The sequence below is a fragment of the Bufo bufo genome, chromosome 6, assembly GCF_905171765.1.
Source record: "Bufo bufo chromosome 6, aBufBuf1.1, whole genome shotgun sequence".
NCBI classification, from domain to species: Eukaryota; Metazoa; Chordata; class Amphibia; order Anura; family Bufonidae; genus Bufo; species Bufo bufo.
Window position 1 is genome coordinate 62,681,301 of NC_053394.1, and position 22,498 is coordinate 62,703,798.

At 42.0% G+C, this 22,498-nt stretch overlaps 1 protein-coding gene across 8 annotated transcripts in view; it reads right to left on the reverse strand.

The window, feature by feature from the left end:
- Nucleotides 1-291: 291 nt before the first annotated feature.
- Nucleotides 292-22,498, reverse strand: part of MYOF (myoferlin) — a 210,525-nt gene continuing 188,318 nt past the window's right edge. For all 8 annotated transcript variants that reach the window (XM_040437962.1, XM_040437961.1, XM_040437959.1 and 5 more), the window contains 9 exons: nt 21,222-21,361; nt 17,070-17,158; nt 16,046-16,141; nt 14,851-14,992; nt 12,937-13,036; nt 3,095-3,270; nt 1,626-1,735; nt 1,159-1,306; nt 292-823 (listed from right to left, as the gene is read on the reverse strand). In XM_040437962.1, coding sequence (XP_040293896.1) covers nt 785-823; nt 1,159-1,306; nt 1,626-1,735; nt 3,095-3,270; nt 12,937-13,036; nt 14,851-14,992; nt 16,046-16,141; nt 17,070-17,158; nt 21,222-21,361 — 1,040 coding nt within the window. In that variant the 3' untranslated portion in view covers nt 292-784. The remainder of the gene's footprint in view (nt 824-1,158; nt 1,307-1,625; nt 1,736-3,094; nt 3,271-12,936; nt 13,037-14,850; nt 14,993-16,045; nt 16,142-17,069; nt 17,159-21,221; nt 21,362-22,498) is intronic.

Genomic DNA, 22,498 nt, shown 5'->3' on the forward strand with positions numbered 1-22,498 from the left:
CTTGCTTGCAAAGCTTCATCGTAAGTTTACTCCTGGACAAACTTATTCTAATTGTCCTTAGGTTTTTCAAAAACAGAAATAGTTGGTGGCAACAAAGCCATTGAGGCTTGTCATGACAAAAACATTGGATACTTCATATAGCTAGGTCACTGTGACAGCTTAGCTGTTTTTATTATATTTTTGGGGGCTTGATGGATATCTTATTGTGATCATGGTATGGCTCTTTGGAAAAATCTGGAATTGTTATGACTCTAGTATTCATTATACTTAAAGAAAATCAGTGAGAAAAAAGTGGAAAATAGTGATATTTATTTAGTGTGAACAGCAGTTTATTACAATTGAAAAAAACAACATATAAAAAGTACACAAATAGTGCTTTGTATTTGACCTCTATACATGTACATTTGTAATATGTATTATTGCACTTTACACTTTCCATAAAATAGTATTGTAGTCTGTGAGAACATCCTGCCCTTTCACTGCCCAGCTTCTTAGTAAAAATTAAATGGATTGATACATGGGACGTTGAGGGAAAAGCAGAGAGTACAAGGATCATGAACCCACACCTGAGGTGGACTTGTGAAAAGAATTTACTTAAAAAATAGACTTTTAACACAAGTCATGACCCCATGAACCTTCTCTAACCTTAAATTTAGGTCTCATTCATTTATTATATTTAACAGACAAGTGAACAAAGTTACGTCTATTAGGAAGGTCTTCCAGGATCCAGGCCAGCACTGGGGGCCCAACACTGATCTCAAGATTGTTCAGCTGAAGTTTCTATTTATGCATTTGGCCTCACAATCTTCATGGAAACATAGCCCTGTAACATAAAAGTAATAAAAATTGAGTCAAATATCTAAAATAGTTGTATATGGTCAATGTGACCATAATGACAAATATTTATAATAATAATAATAATAATAATTAATAGTATATAAAAGACACTTGAAGCTAACACAATGACATTAAAATGAATAATGTGGAAAAACTTGTTAAAGAAATTCTCAAAAATGTTAAACTTTTTGAATGGGAAAGAATGCACAGATCCATACAATACCATAGTAAGTACCTACAATAAACTACATTTATCTGACTGTTAATTTACTCTGTAAAGACTGTAAATTTACTCCAAAATTTAGGCTCCAAATGACCTACCGGCAAGGAATACAGGAACACACAGATGAACAGCAGCAACAGGAGCAAAACGATGAAACCAATAAAGTACCATTTGAATCTGCGCCACACAATGAATTTCATTGTCTTGCATGGGTTTGTGAACCAAAGGAAGGAGGTGTCTGGTCGGCTGCATTTTGAAAGAAACAATATTAATCACAAGAACAAACAGCAAGAAAAAGTATTTGTTACTTTACGTCGAGGAAAATAATGCAACTTAAAATTAATAATTAACCCTGCAAAGGAAAAAAAAAAAAAAGTAGGACAAATGTCAGCTGTCAAGCAACACTACAGATGAGAAGATAGAGGACTGAGAAAAAAGGGGAAAATGAGAAAGACTAGGAGGTAGGACCACAATATATTGTCAAATCAGAACTAGGTTCGAGAGAAGTTTGGCAAAGGATCCAAATGCAGAGCACGTTATTCCACAAATAAGAAAAAGCTCTCACTTTGGTAGGTCTAACTTGGGGTTCATGTTGGGTTCATCCCGTCCCTTGCCAGCTGGCCTTTCTTCTGCCTCTTTCTCATTTAGCACTTCCAGCGTCAGCTCGACTTTTCCCTTTTGGCAAATGAAAACAGGTTCATGACATCTCACTAAACATCGTGTTCTGGTTGTTTAGAGAAAATAATGCATTTTAGCTTTTAAGTAAAGATCTCTTTTGGAGGCTCCTGGAGGTCAGTGTGAGTGAGCAGTAATGGTTGGGATAATAGCAACAATACCGATACCAATTAGCCGTCAAGTTATTTAGATTTCGCTCTTCAATCTTTTCAGATAGATCGACATGTATAAACAGCTATCCTCTTGTGGGACATAGCATCATTTTACGCACATTTGTACTGTATATACTAAAACAAAGTAATACAACTCACATTGTAGTATTTATACAGATAATTAAATTCCTCATTTTATAATGCATAGTATAAATATATTTTAAATAATTTATGTTTCCCTGATTATTTTTTTTGTGTGGAATATTGATATTAGGCTAGCTTAACATCTGCTCTTATACTTGTTTCTTTTTTCCTTTTTTTTTTTGTGGTTACAAAACACCAACGGAGCCCAAGAGTTCCCACTGACTGTTATTTAGCCTCATATGTACCAGTTATGGTGCCCATCATGTAACCAGAGGCATATCGGTGTGTAAGCTATTTTTTTCCCCACCTTTTTCGATCTGTAACTGAGGCTTTTAGCAGAAGCCGCCTACAGAGATGTGAAACTAGTCAGATTCCTTGTATTTTATAGGGATAAGGACTAATGAAGTTAATTTTTATTATAGTCCAGAACCACTGATGAATCAGCATCTTTTAGGTCCTCAGATTAAAATTATTTTACTATATAGGATTTACGTGGTAAACACAGTTTTTCTAGAAACACTTCTAAGGTACATCAATTCACCTACCCACCTATCCCCTCGTAGAACTTGACAGACTTATGTATTTTTTTTAACCATATTAAAGGGGTTGTCTTATCTTGGACATTGGGGGCATATCACTAGGATATGCTGCAATGTCTGATAGGGTCCGAGAGGTGGTACCTGCACCTAAGAACAAACCAGTCAAATGTCTGTTTTACATAAATAGGTTGGCACCTGGTGATTAGTTTTTCAGGAACCAAATGACCTTTTCTTGGTATTTGTGGGGTCTCCAGCTACCAAACCCTAACAAGTCTGACTTATTTGACATGTTTGAAGGAGCGTTCTACTTTAGGATAACCTCTCCAAGACAACACAATTAGGTAGTAGATGGTCTAAGGGAGATGTATGCCAATCCAATGACCCATATGTTTAAGTGGCTCAGTCAGACAACCGGGGAAAAAAAAAAAAAAAAAAAACACCTCTTCAGCTCTCACACTTTCTATAAATTACTACGCGAGTAGCGCTGTCCCTTCTAGAATGAGATAAATAACATTGATTCTTACTGCCAAGATACGTTTTCCCTCCTTCTCACAATAGCATGGCCACCATCCTTTCATAGACTTTTGCTCAAAAAGAGAAGCAACCTTGGGGGATTTGGCAAGATCAGACATATCCAAGCTGCATTTTTCTGGGGTTTTTGCTGGTATTATTGTGCGGTGTAATTCGAGTTCAACAAAACCTATAAAACAAAAAAAACAAAAAAAACCTTTTATAGGCAAAGATGCAAAAAAAATATTACGGCAATATTTCATTCAAAGTATTTCCAGGCTAGCAATATATGCTATAATTATGGTATTTCTTATGTTTTCTGAGCTATCCAATGCTAATTACTTACCATTTAATAAGCCCTATGCAATCATACATTCCCAACCCCATAAATTTTTTTTTTTTTGAATCAAATCGTTTTTATTAAACAATAAATACATATTATAACATAATACAATATGTTGACTTTTTCTTTCTTTAAATTATCCACGATGCAGATTCAGTGAACAACAATACTCATAAGTATATCACCACTCAGTATTATCATGAATCCATACACTACATATACCATTGCTAAAACATATTATGGGCAAAAAAAATTACCAGAAACTTGACCTTTCCAAACTCCCTCCCCCCCTTACCCTACCCTAACCCCCCAACCCTAACATTGGTCTTGACCATCACATGACTATATAACCACGTGGGTATGAGATAACCATTCAGTCCACATTTTTTCAAACTTCTGAGGGCACCCTCTCTTCACAAACACCCCTTTTTCGAGTACCAGCATGTCATGCACCTTCCGTTCAAACTCACTCAGTGTAGGCGGACTCCCCTGGATCCACCTCATAGCGATCAGTTTCCTGGCCACATATAGCAATCTCCCCGCAGCTACCCTAACCGGTTCATTTCCTCCAATTTCAGACACATACCCCAGAATACACACCTTAGGATCTTTTTGAATTCTTAATGTCAATTTACTATTAATCATCTCTACAACTTCCTCCCAATAATTAGCAACTACTGGACAAGACCACAACATATGTAACAAGTCTGCACCATCTTCCATACACTTTGGGCACTTGTCATCACCTCTTACTCCTATCTTTTTCAGGAACACCGGTGTTTTGTACACTCTGTGTATAATAAATAGTTGGGACAGTTTGCCCTGTTCACTTAGAGACACCTTGGGGACTGCTTCTAAAATATCTTCCCACATATCCTTAGACATATCCCCCACGTCAGCCTCCCACTTTTTCATTCTTGAAAGCGGATATCCCTCTAAGAATTTTTCCATTAGAAGAGCGTACACCTGTGATATTAACCCTCTTTTTCCCCCTCCCGACGGAAGAACAAGCTTATGGACCACCTCCATTTGAGCTATCACACATCCCTTCCGCATCGTGACCCCAAGGGCATGTCTTATTTGAAGATATTTATAAAACCACTCCTTGGGGATATTAAATTCCTGCTGCAGGCTTTGAAATGACTTACATGTCTTGTCCTTAATTAATTGTCCAATTCTCGTCACTCCATAAGTTTCCCAGTTCCTAAGTCCTGGTATGGCCAATAGTTCTGGCAACAAGTGGTTCTTTCCAATAGGTGAAAGTTCACTAATACCTCCCACTCCTCTTAGCAGCTTCACTTTTGCCCAAACTTTTTTCATGAGTTCAATCAGAGGAAGTTTTTCCCTCCCTGCATGCATTCCTAAACCTTCCAGAATGCCCATGAGGTCACGACTGCCCAGCCAATGCTGCAATATCTGCCCAGTCATATCCGGTGCTTGTAGATCAATCCATCCCTTAAAATGCTGACATTGGGAAGCCAAAAAATAAATCCATGCGTTAGGGACAGCTAAGCCCCCTTCCGACTTAGAATACTGCAATGTCTCCAGTTTGATCCTAGCCTGTCCATACTTCCAAGTAAGATCTCTAAATATAGAGTGAATTTTCTTAAATCTATCCAGAGGGATCCAAACTGGAGCATTATTCAGTATATATAACAGTTGGGGCATCATAACCATTTTTAAAAGGTTAACTCTACCTACCACCGAAAGAAAGAGCCTACACCATGACCTCACTTTAAGCCTAAAAGTAGCTAGCAAAGGGGATAGATTTAGTTCTTCAAAATCCGCTAGTCTCGGTGTTATATGTAATCCCAGATATTTAAATTTATCCACCCAGGGCACCAAACTATCTACTTGTCTGCCTACCAGGGCCTGCCCGTCAATTGGCATCAAAGAGGATTTCTGCCAGTTTATCCGTAGTCCGGAAAAGCTACCAAATCTGTCAATCAATGCCATGGCCGTATCCAGGGACGCACCAGTATCGCCCAAGAAAAGTAGGGTATCATCAGCGTACATAGCCACTTTATTATGCAGTTCACCATATCTAAACCCCTCTATACTTGTAGATAAGCGAATATGCGCCGCCAACGGCTCTATTGCAAGAGCAAACAATAAGGGCGACAGTGGGCATCCCTGTCTGGAACCCCTGGCGAGGGGAAAACAGTCTGATAATCCTCCATTAGCTCTAATTCTCGCCTTAGGGCTAGAATACAGAACCTGTACCCACTGAATGAACCGTTCACCAAAGCCCATAATTCTCAGGACCCCCCACAAATACCTCCATTCCACACTATCAAACGCCTTAGCGGCATCAAGCGCCAGCAAGGCCCTGTCACCACCATTGTCCGCCGGAATATTTAAACTAGTGTACAGCCTACGAAGGTTAATAGCCGTTGATTTTCCTGGCATAAATCCCGTCTGATCCGGATGTACTATGGACAGAATTACCTTGGACAGCCTGTTCGCCAACACCTTCGCCAGTAGCTTAACATCAGCCGTGAGAAGTGAAATTGGCCTGTAGGAATCCGGTATTTTAGGATCCTTCCCAGGCTTAGGCAAAACCACAATTATAGCTTCCTGCATCGAATGTGGTAACGAACCTGCCTCCAATGAGTGCTCAAACACCTTAAGTAATTCAGGGAGTAATATCCCCTGTAGTTTTTTGTATATCTCTACTGGGAGACCATCAGCTCCAGGGGCCTTACCACTTGCCATGTCCCCAAGTGCAGCTTCCAGTTCCTCTAGTGTAATCGGCTCCTCTAGCCTCTCTCTATCTTCTTCTGACAGCACCGATAACTGCGCCTCCTCTAGGAAATCCTTCAGGGCCTCATCAGAACTAGATCCAGTGGAAGTATATAGAGATACATAGAAGCTTTTTAAAATTCCTAATATTCCTTTTGTGTCCTGACAACTGTTCCCCCTGTCATCTCTCAACTCCTGAATACAAGAGGAGCCTCTCTGAGCCTGCGAGACCACTGACAACAAATGACCCACCTTCTCTCCTTCCTCAAAAGATCTCTGACGGTAAAAGCTTCTCTTTCTATCTGCGGCCTGTACCAGATGACATCTCAGCTGCTCCTGAGCAACCTCCAGCGCCTCACTACTAACCATGGTGGGGGATCTACTAAACTCTCTCTCAGCCTCGGACACTAGTACATGCGCCTTGACATCCGCCTCTCTGGTCCTGGATTTATGTTTGTTGATTTCTTTCATCAGAACTCCCCTCAGAAATGCTTTCATGGCGTCCCATACACCTGGTATCGAAGCCGACCCTGTATTGATATCAAAAAATTCCTTAATTTCCATAGAAATCCCAGATAGGTCACCCAACACATTCAACCAATGAGGATTACACTTCCACAGCCTCGGTCCCTGTCTGAGCACCCCCAGGCACAAGTCAATCTGCACCAGAGAATGGTCAGACAACGACCGAGGATGATAAACAACATCCCTAACTAGTGGTAGCATTATGTCGTTAACAAGGGCCAGATCTATACGCGATAGTGAATGGTGCGTGGCGGATCTACATGAATATTCACGCTTATCCGGGTTACGCCGTCTCCATACATCTTGCACTCCTACCTCACCCAAAATATTCCTGAGAGCCGCACTCCCCGGTGAACCACCTGCTCCCTCCACCCGGCATCTATCTAGGGAGTCATTCATCGTGCAATTAAAGTCCCCAACCAACAGCCACGGCAGCCCAGGGAAGTCCGCCACAAAGCCCATGATCTCTCTTATTAATGGGGAAGCAAACGGTGGAGGCACATACACAGACACCAGCACCAGCTGTATTCCATCCACCTTACACACCACACACACATACCTGCCCTCAGCGTCCACACACTCCTGCATATGTTCATACCTGATACTCCTATGCACAATCATACTTACACCTCTAGAATGAGAGGAATGAGTTGAATGTAACGCATGGATCACCCAATTTTTATTCATCCAGTGTAAATTTTCTCCTGTCAAATGCGTTTCCTGAAGACAACATATAGCCGGCTGAAACCGCCCCAGATACTGAAAAATACACTGTCTTTTCCGTGCTTCAGCCATCCCTCTCACATTCCAGCTTAAGATTCTAATCGCCTGTGACATGGTAAAATTTTAAACCATATTTGAATCTCACACCCCATTCAGATAACACTCGCTCATAGTTCAAGACCCTAACCTTCCCCCCCAACCTTTTCCCTACCCCCCCACCCCCCTCCCTCCCTCTCATACTCAGGTTACTGTAGCTGGGGAAACCTTTCCCTTTCTTATCCACTTCCCACATTAAAACAAGGCAATCCGAGAGCAACATGCCCTTCAACCTACAATAAGCATAACAATTTATAACACTTTTCCTCAGGTAGAGAATCCTCCCCACAACTGAGAAATACATTTTACTATCATTACCGCCTGCTCCCTCCTCAGGAACTACCATTTGGTAGCATTACATAATACACTCCCTAACTGGTGCAACATTTAAAGCAATCCTAGAGTGTAAATGCATATATAACTTAAACATAAGAAACGTATATCTGCCTCCTTCAAGTGTCCAGGGCCCCACTTCTCAATTGTCGCTCGTGGACGTCCAGCCACTGCGTCGCCTCCTCCGGATCTTCAAAAAATCTGGTGGATCCCAATGCCACCACACGCAGTTTAGCAGGAAACAGCATAGCGTACTGGACTTGTAGAGCTCTCAGCCTTTTCTTTATATCCATAAATCTGCTTCTCCTCCGCTGCACTTCGTTGGAATAATCCGGAAATATGGATACTTTCACCCCATTCAGGACCATCTCCTCATTGTCCCTAGATTGTCGCAGGATAGTGTCCCGGTCTTTAAAATGGAGTATCTTCGCCAGTATGGGACGGGGAGGTCTGCCAGGCGGAAGCGGCCGCATGGGGACTCTGTGCGCCCGCTCCACCGCATATAATGAGGATAGACCTTTTTCATGAAATAATTGGTGCAGCCATTTTTCCACAAATTCGGTGGCATTATCCCCCTCCGTCTTCTCTGGCACACCCACAATCCGCTGGTTATTCCTTCTGGACCTGTTCTCCAGGTCATCTGTTTTGGCGTATAACGCCGCTATATCTTTAGCAGATGATTTTGCCGCCATTTGCATAGGCTGGATAACGTCCTCAATAGTGGACACCCTCTTCTCCAATTCAGAGGTGCGTTCTGTGATTTTGTGTAGGTCATGCCTAATTAAAGACACATCCGACCTCAGGCTACCAACCTGTACTGTAAGCACCTTCAGTGTGCTGTTACAACTGGCCACAGCGGCCATAATATCTTTTAGAGTAGGCTCTGCTCCATCCACAACTTTAGGGCCTACCGCGTCTTTTGCCGGCCGTGCAGGGGTTAATGGCGGCCAATTTACCGCGTCCAGGGTCTCCCCGTCGGTGGATTCATCCTCTTGTCCAGAGGAAACCTGAGCGTCCATCTCCTTCTCCTCAGCCCAGTCTCCCCCAGCACTCTCCGTGCGAGCAAACCTGCTCAGCTTTGCGGCAGCCGTCTGTCTCGTCTTGGGCTGTAAGGCCGGCCCCTCTTCTTCCTCGGCGCCATGCCGACTCTCCTCTGGCCTGTCACAGCGCGGCCCTTTACCGGACTTTCTAGGCATGTCGGGACTCAAAAGATCAGCACCACACTCTCCTGTCTCCTCTCAACCACCAGGTAGGCAAGGATCTGCGAAATAGGGGGTTGCTACCACTCTAAAATCAGGATGTCTGCAGGAGCTCAGTGCGGTGCGACCTACTCCATGCGCTCTCAGGCCACGCCCCCCAACCCCATAAATTTTTAATAACTCTTGTTTCACTTTCCCTCTAAAGCCTCTCGACTCTTACTACTCTCTCAAAAAGACTCATCTTGTGTGTGTACGTAAACTAGCTTATAATGGATTCATCTTCTTTATTCTAGTAAATCTCTTGGCTATTGAACATTACCCCCCAAGCCTTTCTGACCTTGCTACCCCTTTGGGAGAAGCTTGATGTTTGTCTGACTGATCCAACAAAGTAAAGGGGGATCCAAAGTACTGACATGATAATGGCCTTCAGCTGCAATGCTAATTTCGTTAGATATTATTCACCATTTATTAATATTTCTCTTAAAATCATAAAGTAACATAGCTGGACGCATTGTGACCTATTCATTGTCAGGGGAATCCTCTACAACTAGAGACTGTCAAATGCAGAGGAACACTTTAAGAAAAGAAAGTCTTTTTGAGAATGATGGACACTCATAGGTTCAAGTCTAATAGGGCAGGTCATCGCTAACAAGTGTTCCTAGGAATGCTCGTTAGCGATGATCTGCCGATGCAAAGGTGCCGTCTATTACCCAAAACGCTTGCTCATTGGTAATTGGATCTTTAATGCGGCCAACTAAATCATTGGTTGCCAGCAAACAATGATTCTGTATGGGGACGAGCAATAATATTATCGATCGCTCCTCCCTGTACTGTGCAGAAGATCCCTGCATGTAAATTTAGTGGTTTCCTTCACTGATGATCACTTCCTTCCAAACAATCATCTACTCCATTGGGCAGTGTAAAGGGGCCTTAACATAGAGGTATCTGATGTTATAAACCAATCAAGTTTCAGCCATGATCTACATATACAGTGGAGAAAATAAGTATTTAATACACTTCAACTGTGAGACTGAATCGAAAAAAATATAAAAAAAATAAATAAATCACATTGTATGATTTTTAAATAATTAGCATTTTATTGCTTGAAATAAGAATTTGATACAATAGAAAAACAGAACTTAATATTTTGTACAGAAACCTGTGTTTGCAATTACAAAGGTCAGACGTTTCCTGTAGTTCTTGACCAAGTTTGAACACACTGCAGCAGGGTTTTTTTTCCCCATTCCTCCATACAGATCTTCTCCAGATTTTTCAGGTTTCAGTGCTGTCACTGGGCTACATTGGGTTCAGGTCTGGAGACTGGCTAGGCCACTCCAGCACCTTAAAATGCTTCTTACGGAGCCACTCCTTAGTTGCCCTGGCTGTGTGTTTCGGATCATTGTCATGCTGGAAGACCCAGCCATGACTCTTCTTCAGTGCTCTTACTGAGGGAAAGAGGTTGTTGGCCAAAATCTCACGATACATGGCCCCATCCATCCGCTCTTCAATACGGTGCAGTTGTCCTGTCCTCTTTGCAGAAAAGAACCCCCGAACTATGATGTTTCCACCCCCATGCTTCACGGTTGGGACGGTGTTCTTGGCTTTGTACTCTTCCTCCAAATACGGGGAGTGGAGTTGATACCAAAAAGTTCTATTTTGGTCTCATCTCCTCACATGACCTTCTCCCATGCCTCATCTGGATCATCCAGATGGTCATTGGCAAACTTAAAATGGGCCTGTACATGTGCTGGCGTGAGCAGGGGGACCTTGCGTGCCCTGCAGGATTTTAAATCATGACAGCTTAGTGTGTTACTAACAGTAATCTTTGAGACTGTGGTCCCAGGTCTCTTCGGGTCATTGACCAGGTCCTCCCGTATATTTCTGGGTCAATTCCTGACCTCTCTCAGACTCATCCTTACCCCACGAGGCGGGATCTTGCATGGAGCCGCAGACCGATGAAGATTGACAGTAGTCTTGTGTTTCTTCCATTTTCTAATAATTGCACCGAGTTGTTGCCTTCTCACCAAAGCTGCTTGCCTATTGTCCTGAAGCCCATCCCAGCCTTGTGCAGGTCTACAATTTTGTCCCTGATGTCCTTAGACAGCTCTCTGTTCTTGGCCATGGTGGAGAGGAGGGAGTGTGATTGATTGAGTGTGTGGACAGGTGTTTTTTTTATAAAGGTAACAAGTTCAAACAGGTGTAAGTAATACAGGTAATGAGTGTAGAGTAGGGGGGCTTCTTAAAGAAAAGCTAACAGGTCTGTGAGCTAGAATTCTTGCTGGTTGGTAGGTGATCAAATTATTATTTAATGCAATAAAATGCAAATTAATCATTTAAAAATCATACAATGAGTTTCTGGATTTATTTTTAGATTCTGTCTCTCACGGTTGAAGTGTACCTACGATAAAAATTACAGACCTGTCCATTCTTTGTAGGAGGGAAAACTTGCAAAAATCGCCAATGTATCAAATACTTAATTTCCCCACTATATATGGACAACTTAGTTTACATGAAATCATCTAAGTTTTCAAGAAATATTACATTGGATCTATAATTAAAATATATTTTATATTTTTTAAAGCAGTAAATCAACACAAACCTATGGATGCAGTATGTTGTCATCAAATAATTTCTATGTAAAATTTACCTTTGCTAAATTGTGCCTCCATTTACCCCAAACCAATAACCATGTCCCTCAGCTCTCAGACATTGTAATTGATATACTTTTTGATTAATGCCATCTATACCTCTTTGCGATGGACCAGGTCAAACATCGACATACTAACAGGTTACTGTTGAAATAATAATTTTGGTAAAAGCTTTTTATGACTCAGTGCTACACTAGTAAAAGTGTCTTTTCTAATTTACAACCTTTCCCTGGGGAACCTCAGCTTTTCCTTCCATAAGCATGTAGAACATATGGTATGCCATACATGTATTTTAGTGGAGCAAATGATCAGGATCAAGGCCAGTGGTGTCTCACTAATGGGAACCACAAGCCTCACCTGGTTGGCTGTTGACAAATTAAAAGCAGATGCTGATCTCCATAAAAATTGAAAAGACGTCTTTTGTTTCATGAATAAAAAATGAGGATGGAAATGATGACATGTAGAGACCTTCTCACTCTGAATGATCGCTGCATGCCAATATCATATTTAGAATAAGCTGGTCACCAAGGCCTACAATTAATTCTTTGTAGGAAATTGTGGCAAGTCAGATTTAAAGTCTTATTTAAAGAAAGTCATCCATCTCATATCTATCTATCTATCTATCTATCTATCTATCTATCAATCATAGAAACAATCACTGTGTGCACGGATACTTTGTAGTATAGCGCCACAACAGCAGAACTTAGAGACCAAGTTGATGCTAACAGATCCTACTACAGCTTCCGGACCCAGAATTTAAATGGACAGTATACTGGTCCTGGCATCTATCTGAAAAGGACATTAAAGGGGTTAGCCAGGTATTGATAATGATGACCTATCCTCGGGATAGGTTATCATTATAACATCGGTGAGGGTCATAGTCCCAGTGCCCCCACTGATCAGCTGTTTCAGGGAGCCACCATGCTCACAGGAGCTCTGGTGAGCGTAGCTGGCTCCCAGCAGATTTCCAAGCACAGCGCAGCACATTGTATAGTGGCTGTGCTTGGTATTGCAGCTCAGGCCCCAATGGACAGCGGTCACCAAGGGCATTCTGTGGCTATGCTGCCCCACACGCAGCAAGTTGTGATGCCATGTGTGTTCTGACACCTTTCTATCATAGCCAGTAGTAACCTTTTCAGTAATTTGTGCTTCAGTAACTCTTCTGTGGGATCTGGAGGTGATTTTTTTTATTTTTAAAGATACACAAGTTTAACAATTTATCATAATTGAGACTGGGAAAGACATACCCAAGTAGTCATCCAAGGAGAATTTGTCATTGTCCCAAATCTGAAGCAATACTTTTGGTGGTAACTTGAATTCTGTTTTATCAAGGCTCCAGAAATGTTCCTAAAATTGACAGATACAAAATAATAGTCGCATGCAGTACCACTTGGCAAATTTGAAAGAAAAAATGTAAAAATGGCAATATGCAAGTGACAATAGACAAATAAGGCTAGTTTCACACCAGCGTCTAATACACGGCAGGCTGTTCCAGTAGGGAATAGCCTGCCGGATCTCTCTGCATTCTGGCATAACGAGGACCAGAGGAGATCCAGAAGCCGATTTGCTGCATATTTGCTCAATTGCGGCCAGAATTCCGCTGGTCGCCATTATAGTTAACGGGGCCGGACGACGATGCTTTAGCTTCTGCCAATGCCGGAATGCAGAGAGATATGGCAGGCTGTTCCCTGTGTACAAGCGCTAGTGTGAGACTAGCCTAAACTAACGGCCTCAAAATGTCGGATTAGCGGTCACTGCGGCAGATAGTGACTGGGTGAGAGGGCATTTGTAGGCATTTCCTTCATATTAAGATGGGACCCAGAAGCACAGAGCAGTGGACATGTCCCCACCGAGGCCAGTGAATGGCTGCAGCAGTGCATGTGACAATGAACGGGGTGTCACTTCTGTCCACAGGGGACGGGACTCTCAGTGGTGAAGTGCAGCACTGCTAAATATGCCAGTGGCTTTTTTACGTTTGTGCTAACCACTTTTAGAGTCATAATTAAAATTGCTTTGGACAACCCCTTTAAGCATCCATTGTTTACATAGTTGGCTGCATTTAGAGAGATGGCACAAATAGAATTTGAATTCTATTACACAATGATGACTTTATAGCTGTAGATATGGGATACATGTGGTTAATGAGAAACCACTTTTAAGAGGTTTTCCGACACTTTTAGACTGATGACCTATCCTCTGTATAGGACATCAGTATCGGATTGGTGGTGGTCTGACACCCGGAACCCCCGCTGATCAGCTGTTTGAGAAGGCACCGGTGCGGCATTCTCCAGCTTTGCCTATGCCACGCGACGTCACATTCATTGATCACATGGCCTAGGCGCAGCTCAGTGACTGGGGCTGAGCTGCAATATCAAGCACAACCGCTATACAATGTATGCTGCTGTGCTTGGTGAGCTGAGAGAAAGCTGTGGTACTACTGTGAGCACCGAGACCTTCTCAAAGAGCTGATCGGCTGGGTCTCCGGTGTCTGAGAAGATAGGTCATCAATTAAAAAAAAAAATCTTGCAAAACCCCCAGGGTTTAGAACCACCAGGGTTTTCCCCAACATAAGCAGTAAGGGCATTTCTCAAGTCTATGCCATCACTTCTTAGAGGTCTAACTGACAGGAATCCCACAATTCTGAGAATGAAGGAGACACAACACTCCAGTTTTTTTTTCTCTTGAATAACAGCGCCCCCATCCACTATGCAGGGACTTGCAACAGCGTCACTCACTTAAGTGGAGCTATGTTGCAGTTCCCTGCAGTGTCAGTGGACGTGATGGCAGTGCTTCTTCTCTGCCAATCAGGTGATCGACACTGGGCCCACTGATCATGAACTAATGGTTTATCCTACTTTAATGTGATCACCTACGGTCATTACACTCCTTTTACTCTAAAGTGCCTTTGTTTCAACATGTAGAAAGTGAATGAGATGATCGTAGTGACTGCGATATAAATCAGAATACTTCTACACTTCATTGACGCTGTTGCATTTTATTTGGCTGTAATAAGCCACTCTAGGAAAATTGGCTTTAGGAAGCCCTGAATACTGACTATGCTATCCTGGCCTCTACGGGAGTAAATGTCTACCGCACACAGAAATCCGGTGCTTTACGCTTAACATATTTAATACAGGCACCACAATGTTTCACGGGCCCACCTTTTTAGAAATAACACAGAGCTGCTCCGCTGGAAGATATTCAAATGGGAAAACAAATCGCCAGTTAAAGTTTCCTTCACCGTCCAGTGACCGATAGTGCACATCTGTTTTCTGCTTATTTTCTTCATTGCCAGGAATCCAACTGAAAGTAATATGCAAACATATTTGGGTTTTATGTGACCTCGATAACTGGCGCTTTTGGTACCTTCCAAAAAGTCTGTACTGATTACGAGCTCTGAGTGTGTGTATAAAAGTGTCCAGCTCAGCCTTATTTCGCATACTGATCTCTTCAGACCAGCCATGAAATCAAGTAACGAGTAAAGGAAGCTCAAGTCTGTAGACGCGAGACTGGCATGATTTCCTATTGCCAACACTCATCTGGTGCTCATTTAGCCAAAGTATAAACAGCAAAACCTGCTTTATTAAGAACTGCTTTTTTTGGCCCTTTACCTTATCACCAGTGAATTTATTCACTACACCTTAGATCATCGAATATTATCTAGCAAGATTATTGAACCACCCACTGATCATAATGAGGTGGTGAAAGTCATGAGGCAGACATCTAGCCCCCTTTCCTCAGTGATTGGGAAAAGGACCCTTTATCTGTGTCCGCTTCGAACTTCTGGTCTCACATGGTCACATTTTAGAGCATATGTATTAAGGTACACTCACACTGGGTGTCGAGGGGAAATGAATGACACTGTATGCCAATATAGTGGCATACATCAAAGGTATACACCAGGAAATGCTCCCAACATATGCCATCCGCAGTTGTACACTGCGTATACCCTGACAGCTACAACACCTGGACATCTCACAGCTCAACTGCAAAAAACTTGGATCACTATAACCCTATACAGATCAATATTTTGTTCAGTAAGACCATGAGGGCATGCGTGTTCTGTATATTTTTTGCCCTCATGAAACTGAGCTTAGTCTTTACCTACATAGAGAAGCCAGTGAGGTCTTTAACTTACACATACATTCTACCACATGTGAGGGATGTACCTGAATGTTTATGTACTCAAGTGAGACCAGACAATGCACTGTGTGTGCAAAATGACTGAAGGTAGAGAATCCCTTGAGTGTTGTCAAGTGGCAGTAGAACTTGATTTGCAAAACAAATACTGAAAATTTACTCAATTTCCAGATAAAGCCCAATCCAATTCCCCTTGTAAACTAGAGAATAAGATACCCTTTGACGTAAATATCACTCATTTCTTCTCCAGTAATACTCTTCTCATCAAGAAGAACGTCTTTTGTATTCCAAACAATCACACGGAGCAAGTACCTATAAAAAATACATACAGATTACATTATAGTTGTCTCTATTCAAAATGCAAAGCATTAGTATTAGCTGCACATGCACAAGAAGGAGTACAAGAAGACCATGGTCAATGGCTTGCAGGAAAAGTAACAAAAGCAAAGGCACCAAAGAAATGACAAACCAGTAAGCAGTTCTGCAATTATTCCTATACCATGTAGAATTTATTAGAAAAATGATTGGTGACCTCTTCCAGGTAACAGTGGTCCTAGACAAGAAGCTGTAGGCCCACATGTAGCCAAACATGCACATTGTTTCAGTGGTTGCATGTTGGGGAAGTAACACCACTAATTTTTTGGCCACACAATATACGATTAGCTGACAAATACAACACACCAGACCCTCTTTGGACACATGAAAGAATGGCCATCGGGGTTTAATATCACCAGTAGTAGGGCCATTAGGATCCTTTAGGCTATAAGGTTGCAAAAGTTGGGTTCATCAGGATAGAATGTTGCAATATTTGGGCCATCAGGGTCTAAAATTTCCAATAGTTGGACCATTAGGGTCTAATGTTGCAGAAAGTTGGGCCATCAGGGTGTAATGATGCCAATAGTCGGGCAATCACGGTCTAAAATTACAAATAGATGAACCATTCGGGTCTAATATTGCAGAAAGATGGGCCATCAGGGTGTAATGATGCCAACAGTCAGGCCATTAATCAAGGTCTAAAATTGCCAATAGTTGATCATTAGGGTCTAATGTTGCAGAAAGTTGGGCCATCACGGTGTAATGCTGCCAATAGTTGGGCCAACAGGTTCTAATGTTGCCAATATTTAGGACACTGGGGTCTAGTATTGCAGTAGTCGGGCTACTAGATTCTAAAGATAATCTTCTGAATGAAATCTTGGTACTTTTTCTGTAACGGTGGGAGAGGATGTACAAATAGACTTACTTTTTAGCTTTGCGTGGTGCAATGTTGAATGGAGGTCCTGGCTGCCCTAAGCTTTTGGGGAAAACATCTACCCACATTTCCAGTTTCCCCTGAAAAAAGATGACAAAAAAAAGTATACATAAAAGTAAATCCATTCTGCACTTCAGAAGCATATATTAGATTGGTGTACACAGACTGTGTAAGGGCCCATTCACACGACCGTATATTTGTGTCCGCATCAGTCACACAATTTTGCAGAACAGATGCGGACCCATTCATTTTAATGGGGCTGCAAAAGATGTGAACAGCACACCGTGTGCTCTCCAGATCTGTACTTCCATTCTGTGGAAGAATAGGCATTGCTATCCACAAAATGCACAATGCACACGGCCGGTATCCCTGTTTTGCGCAATATGTGGACTGCAAAACACATACAGTTGTCTGAATGAGCCCTTAATTAGATTGCTAGATACAATGGAAAAGGAGTAATATTAACTTCTATGGATCCCAGTAACTGAGGGGCCTGCTTTTCAAGTAAATTATATTTTAAATACATAGCATGTCAAAAAGCCATGATGCCCCTGATTCTATCAGCTATTGTGATTGCAGACATAGAAAAGGCCAGTTTAACCCCTTCAAGTCTATGGCAGCTCTGTGTTGGCGAGGACTTCAGAATAAAATTATTTAGGTGTCCGGATATCCGTCAGTTTCAAAATGAGTGCACAGTGTGGACAGGCAGCAGGGAAAGCAAGTCTGCTGCTTCGTTGTATAGCTAAAGGTATAACCCGTAGGAAGAGAGAGATTGTGATCCCACTATGGAGAACGCTAGTGAGACCACATCTAGAATACTGTGTCCTGTTCTGGAGACCCCACCTACAAAAAAAGACATGGATAAAATGGAACTGGTGCAGAAACGGGCTACAAAAATAGTGGAGGATTTTAAAGGGCTTCAATCATCAGGAACATTGTTATTATACTGGGTAGCTTTAGATTGCTAAATGTCAGCTGAAGCGAATAGTCTTTATGTCTTCTTTCTAGGTGCCTCTGTTTTTGTGAAAATAAAATTTTATGCAAATGAGACTCTAGGAGCAATGGGGGTGTTGCCACTACTCCTAGAGGCTCTGTTCTCCCTCCTCTGACCGCACCCTTATTATGTTGATTGACAGGGCCAGGCAGTGATCATGTCCTCCTGCCTGGCCCTTCAACCAACATGATGAGAGAGTGTGGCCCGAGGAGGGAGAACAGAGCCTGTAGTAGTAGTGGCAACACCCTCGACTCCTAGAGGCTTATTTAAATAAAATAAAAAGTTCATTTTTCACAAAAAGGCACTTCGTAAGAAGGGATAAAGACTTAGATTCAGCTGACATTAGCACATGTGTAAAGTTAACCAGTATAATAACGCTGTTCCTGATGACAGAAGCCCTTTAAACATAAAACATACCAGGAACTTAGGGGGCCATTTACTATGCTGAAATACGCCTAGAATGGGCATATTTCAGGCACAGATAGCAGCGCAACGGTTAGTTGTGCCACTATCTGCGACTTTGCCCCACTTACACCAGGTCTAAAATTGTGGGCATGGCGTGGGCAGGGAAGGGGACAGGCCTGTTTTAGGCTACTTTCACACCTGCGGTTAGGTGCGGATCCGTCTGGTATCTGCACAGACAGATCCGCACCTATAATGCAAACGCTTGTATCCGTTCAGAACCGATCCGTTTGCATTACCATGAACAAAAAAATAAAAATACTAATTTAGTAGCCTAACAATGTAAGTCTATGGGAGGTGAATCCATTTTCAATTGCACCATATTGTGTCAGTGAAAACGGATCCGTCCCCATTGACTTACATCCGTCTGGTATCTGCACAGACTGATCCGCACCTATAATGCAAACGCTGGTATCCGTTCAGAACGGATCCGTCTGCATTACTCTGTCAAAAAAATATCTAAGTGTAAGTCAAACGGATCCGTCCTGATTTACATTGAAAGTCAATGGGGGACGGTTCCGTTTACAATTGCACCATATTGTGTCAACGTAGACAGCTCGGAAGCGGTCATACATTTAGAACTGTATGCGCGAAGTTATGGTGAGGCCAGCACCTTTTCATAACTTCAGCGGAGCCACCGCCAGTTTAGGGCTTTATTAAGATCAACATTAAACACCGATCTTAATAAATGTGCCTCTTAATCTGTATAGCCTTGAAGAAAAGGGAATGGGGGACATGATGAAAACCTTTAAATATGCTGAAGGTTTATATAAGGTTCAGGAGGGAAGTGTTCAATAAAAAGCTAAACACAAGATCAAGGGGGCACAATCTGAAATTAGCTGGGGGTAAGATCAGGAGCAATGTCGGGAAATATTATTTTACGGAAAGAGTAGTTGAAGCTTGGAACAAACTTCCAGCAGATGTGGTTGGGAAATCTACAGTAAGTGAATTTAAACATTTCTGGGATAAACAGGTCTATACCAAGATTAAAAAAAAGAAATAATATAATATAAGGGCAGAAGAGATGGACCAGGTGGTCTTTTTCTGCCATCAATCTATGTTTCTATATGGGTTTTTCTTTTGTTTTAATATTTAAAAACTATGGATAATAAAAAAAAAAAAATTCTTTAAATTGCATATTCTTACCACCCAGGACACTTTTATATGTCCTTCTGGAGAGCTGTCTGAGAGCTCATTTTGTGTGGGGCAATCTCTAGTTTTTATTCATAACACATTGGAGTGTGTATGACTTTTTTTAATAGTATAGGCATTTTGGGACCCAGTTGCGCTAATAAGGTTTATTTTTTTAACTGTTTATTTTTATGTTTAATATGGAGAAAAGGGTTGATATTTTGAAAAGAAAAGTAAAAATATATTTTTGACTTGTTTTTAAGCCCCCTTAAGGGACTTTAATATGCAATACACAGATCGCTTCTCCCACAGACTGCAATGATTTAACATGGTAGTCTATAGGAGACTCATTATGTTCCTATGGTGCCCTGCCATAGGTGTGGCAGGCCTCGTAGCACTCAGAAGGTCCAATGTTGCCACAGTAACTGAATGGCACCCTGGATCTCGGCGAGGGAAAGTCCTTCTGGCTCCGGGAGCAGAGCACTCCCAGAGAAAGACCTCAGATGCCATGGTCACCATTGACCATGGCATGTGAGGGGGTTAAATGTGCATGATCGTCATTATCTCTGACCACATCCATTGTCTAAAAGTGTCTGCTGTGTAAAACAGCAGGCACCTGGAAGCTATAGCTCTTGTCTGGCTTCTGAGCAATCGCCATGTTTAAAGACCAGACTTCCACCATAAAAATACGTCGGAGGTTGAGAAGGGCATAAATCTGGTAAAGGCCCCACCTCACGCCTGACTTGTGGTCTATGGTAGCTATGGAGAAAGACAAATCAGCAACTCTCAGATTTGCATATGGAAAATCCACAGTGGAATACAGGGCCGCAAAGGAGATGAGATTTGTACAAATTGCAATGCATAAAATGTCTAAAGAAATTGATGTTTAAACCGCAGATATCTGCATGGGTAATATGGATTTTGCTGTGGATTCAGTGTAGATTTATGCAGATTTTCGACATTGGATTTGCAATGGAAACATTGACTCAATGTGGACCAAGCCTTAGACTTCAAAACACAAAGAATCTGCATGTGTAGTTAGCACTGCACCAGTTCTCAAATGGATATGATCATCAAGTGGCCATCAAGGAGCTTGAGTGTTGTAAACCCCCTAGATTACCAAGGTGGTGAAGTTCCCAGGGCAAGTGTCCCAAGTGCCTATTTTGTAATCTTGCTATAATCCCATAGGCAGACTTCAATGCCCAGTGAGACATCCGTCTGTTCTCAAACATCCTTGGTGGTTAATACCACCTTTCCCTCAAAAAAGGAAAGAATACTTGTTATTCTGGAAAATTGTGAGCATTTTAATTGTTGGATATATCAGTGATCTGCCATATACACAAAACTTCATTTTATAGTCTTACAAAAGGTGACCAGGAATGGACAGCTATTGAAGGTTTGACCAGCTCTTCTAGAGTAAGATTGAAGGCTAAACCTAAGAAATGGTCGATACGTGGACATGATTTTCCCATTGAAATCCAATGCTGTGGTTACAGAAAAAAATGTATACAGTCCGAAAAGGTTACCCATTGAGGACACAGAAAAACCAGACTCACTTGTGAGAGGTTCGGTTGGAAGGTGCTATATAATGTCCGAGTTTCAACATGTTCTGGAACGAGACCCTGGCCTCGAAGAATATACAGAGCAAGTCTCTCATTGGCAGGTCCAAGGTGTTGATTAATTTTCTTGTTCGTCTCTACATAAAACATTATGATAATCTGCTATTAATAAACAGGTTATTGAATTACACATGTTCTGTTCTTTTTCCTGAAGGATTTTACAATCAAGATCTGGTGAATGTGAATAGCTCAGACTAAGGCAGCAACTTTTCTTGAATCTCGCCTTTCTGGGATTATAGTTCCAGTTCTGGTATTTTTATATACTGATCTCTCTATATTCCTGGTGTATTACTTGTGACAGGTCATTTATGCACAGACACCATTATCTTGTCTTCTAAAGCAACAGTTACATGGGCTGCTCCAGCTTGGCTAATAGGCATGGCTACCAGTGCACAATCAAATCTCTGAAACATCCCAAAAACTGTTGGGGGGAGGGGGGGTTGGAAACAAAGCAATGTGGATGCTCCTCAGTGAGCCCTCCTGGTCATTCTGCAAGGGTCCATAATCACTAGCTGAGGAGGGCTACCACTAAGGATGGTGATTGGCTGACTGCGCATTTCCTGGCATTTTTAGCATGTCTCAGGACAGGAAGAGGACCTCAGAAGTGTGGTGTGGATCAGTGGAGACAAGTAATGATCATTTTTTATTCTTAAAGAGGACCTTTCACCGCTCCTGACATGTCTGTTTTAATAGCTTTATGCATTCCCCACGTACTAACAATTCTGGAGCATCTGTTCTTATGTCTGTATGTTGTCCCATTCCTCTATTATTTCTACTAAACGTTATGAATAATTGCTAGCAGTCTGCAGTAAGGGTACAGAGGGGCGGTAACCAGTTAGGGGGGTGTACCTGCACAGTCTGAAAATGGCAGCACTGATTGGATAGAGTGAGTCTGCGCAGGTACCCCCCCCTGCCCCCAACTTGTTACCTCCCCTCTGTACCCTTAATAAAGTCTAATAGCAATTAATTCATAACTTCTAGTAGAAATAACAGAGGAATAGCACAACATATAGACATAAGAATAGATGCTCCAGAATTGTTATTACATGGGAAATGCATTTTCTGACCTGTTTTAAAATTCCCAGAAAACCACTTTAACCCTTTTCCAACATCTGCCTTACATGTTCAGCAGATGTTTAGTCTTTAAGATGGCATCTGCCGAGTTGCTGAGTGGGCGCCTTAGTCGCCTAGTGCTTGCTGTTTTACATAGAGAA